The sequence below is a fragment of the Haplochromis burtoni genome, unplaced genomic scaffold, assembly GCF_018398535.1.
Source record: "Haplochromis burtoni strain Fernald_Lab_line unplaced genomic scaffold, NCSU_Asbu1 Contig_878, whole genome shotgun sequence".
In the NCBI taxonomy this organism is placed as follows: domain Eukaryota; kingdom Metazoa; phylum Chordata; class Actinopteri; order Cichliformes; family Cichlidae; genus Haplochromis; species Haplochromis burtoni.
The window spans coordinates 115,685-116,682 of NW_024583239.1; the positions used below are offsets into that span (position 1 = coordinate 115,685).

The 998-nt window shown below is 35.3% G+C and overlaps 1 protein-coding gene across 1 annotated transcript in view; it reads right to left on the reverse strand.

The window, feature by feature from the left end:
* Positions 1–295, reverse strand: part of LOC102311679 (5-hydroxytryptamine receptor 3A) — a 13,399-nt gene extending 13,104 nt beyond the window's left edge. Inside the window, exon 1 of the mRNA XM_042215944.1 lies at positions 56–295. Coding sequence (XP_042071878.1) covers positions 56–289 — 234 coding nt within the window. The 5' untranslated portion in view covers positions 290–295. The remainder of the gene's footprint in view (positions 1–55) is intronic.
* Positions 296–998: the final 703 nt, after the last annotated feature.

Genomic DNA, 998 nt, shown 5'->3' on the forward strand with positions numbered 1-998 from the left:
CTAAAATGACCTATTCATTATTTGAAAGGCAGCAACATTAGCCAGAACAACTTACCACATCTAAGATGGCTTTAACTCCCATAATATGGTATACGCGTGTAACATCACTGTAATTTTTCACAGGCCTTGTCATAATGTACATATCCTTGTCTTGGGTCAAGTTCAGGTGGTTAATAATGTCAACATATCTGCAGCTTTTAGGACTATTCTCTTTATTTTCTGAAATGATATAAAGACACATTGTCAATGAATATAAAAATGGTATAAAAACGCTAACTTTCATGCTCATCTTAAGCGCATCATAATCCATAAAAATTATGAACAGAATCGGTGACAAAGGCAGCCCTGGCGGAGCCCATCACCACCAGGAACGAGTCCCACTTATGCCGGTATGCGGCCAAGCTCTTGCAACTCTCTTGTCTTAAAAAGAAAAAAAAACTGAACCGTGGTCATTTCTATAAAGGACTTAGTGTTGAACTGTTGTTGCAATATTTCACAGTAAATTAAACAGTAAATTTCACTGTTACATTTAGAGATTCTGTGCCTGAGTCCTGCTTTTTCCAAGCTGCACCTTGACAAAACCCTGCTCATCAATATAGCTATAATTTTATGCAACTATCTTCTCATAATATCCCATTAACTCATCTCACAATTCCCCTTCATTACAAATATTGATAAATTGTAGCCCCCAAATTTTTTTTGCAGAATTTTATTTAAAGCACTTCAGTTTCTTAGATTTTAAGACTTGATTAAACAATACAGTGGCAGAAAAAAACATTTTAAAATGTATAAACTGAATTTCTGTGAACTGTTGAAGTGTTTGTTCATTACCTCTGGTAAAGGTCTCATTGAACATCTGTTGGTTATCTTCAAGCTCTATGCTGGAGGCATTTCCCCCTAGCAGAAAAAAGTACATTCAGTTCAATTTTATTTATGCAGCACCAAATCACAACAGTCACCTCAATGTATTTTATGTTGTAAGGTATTGACACCACAAT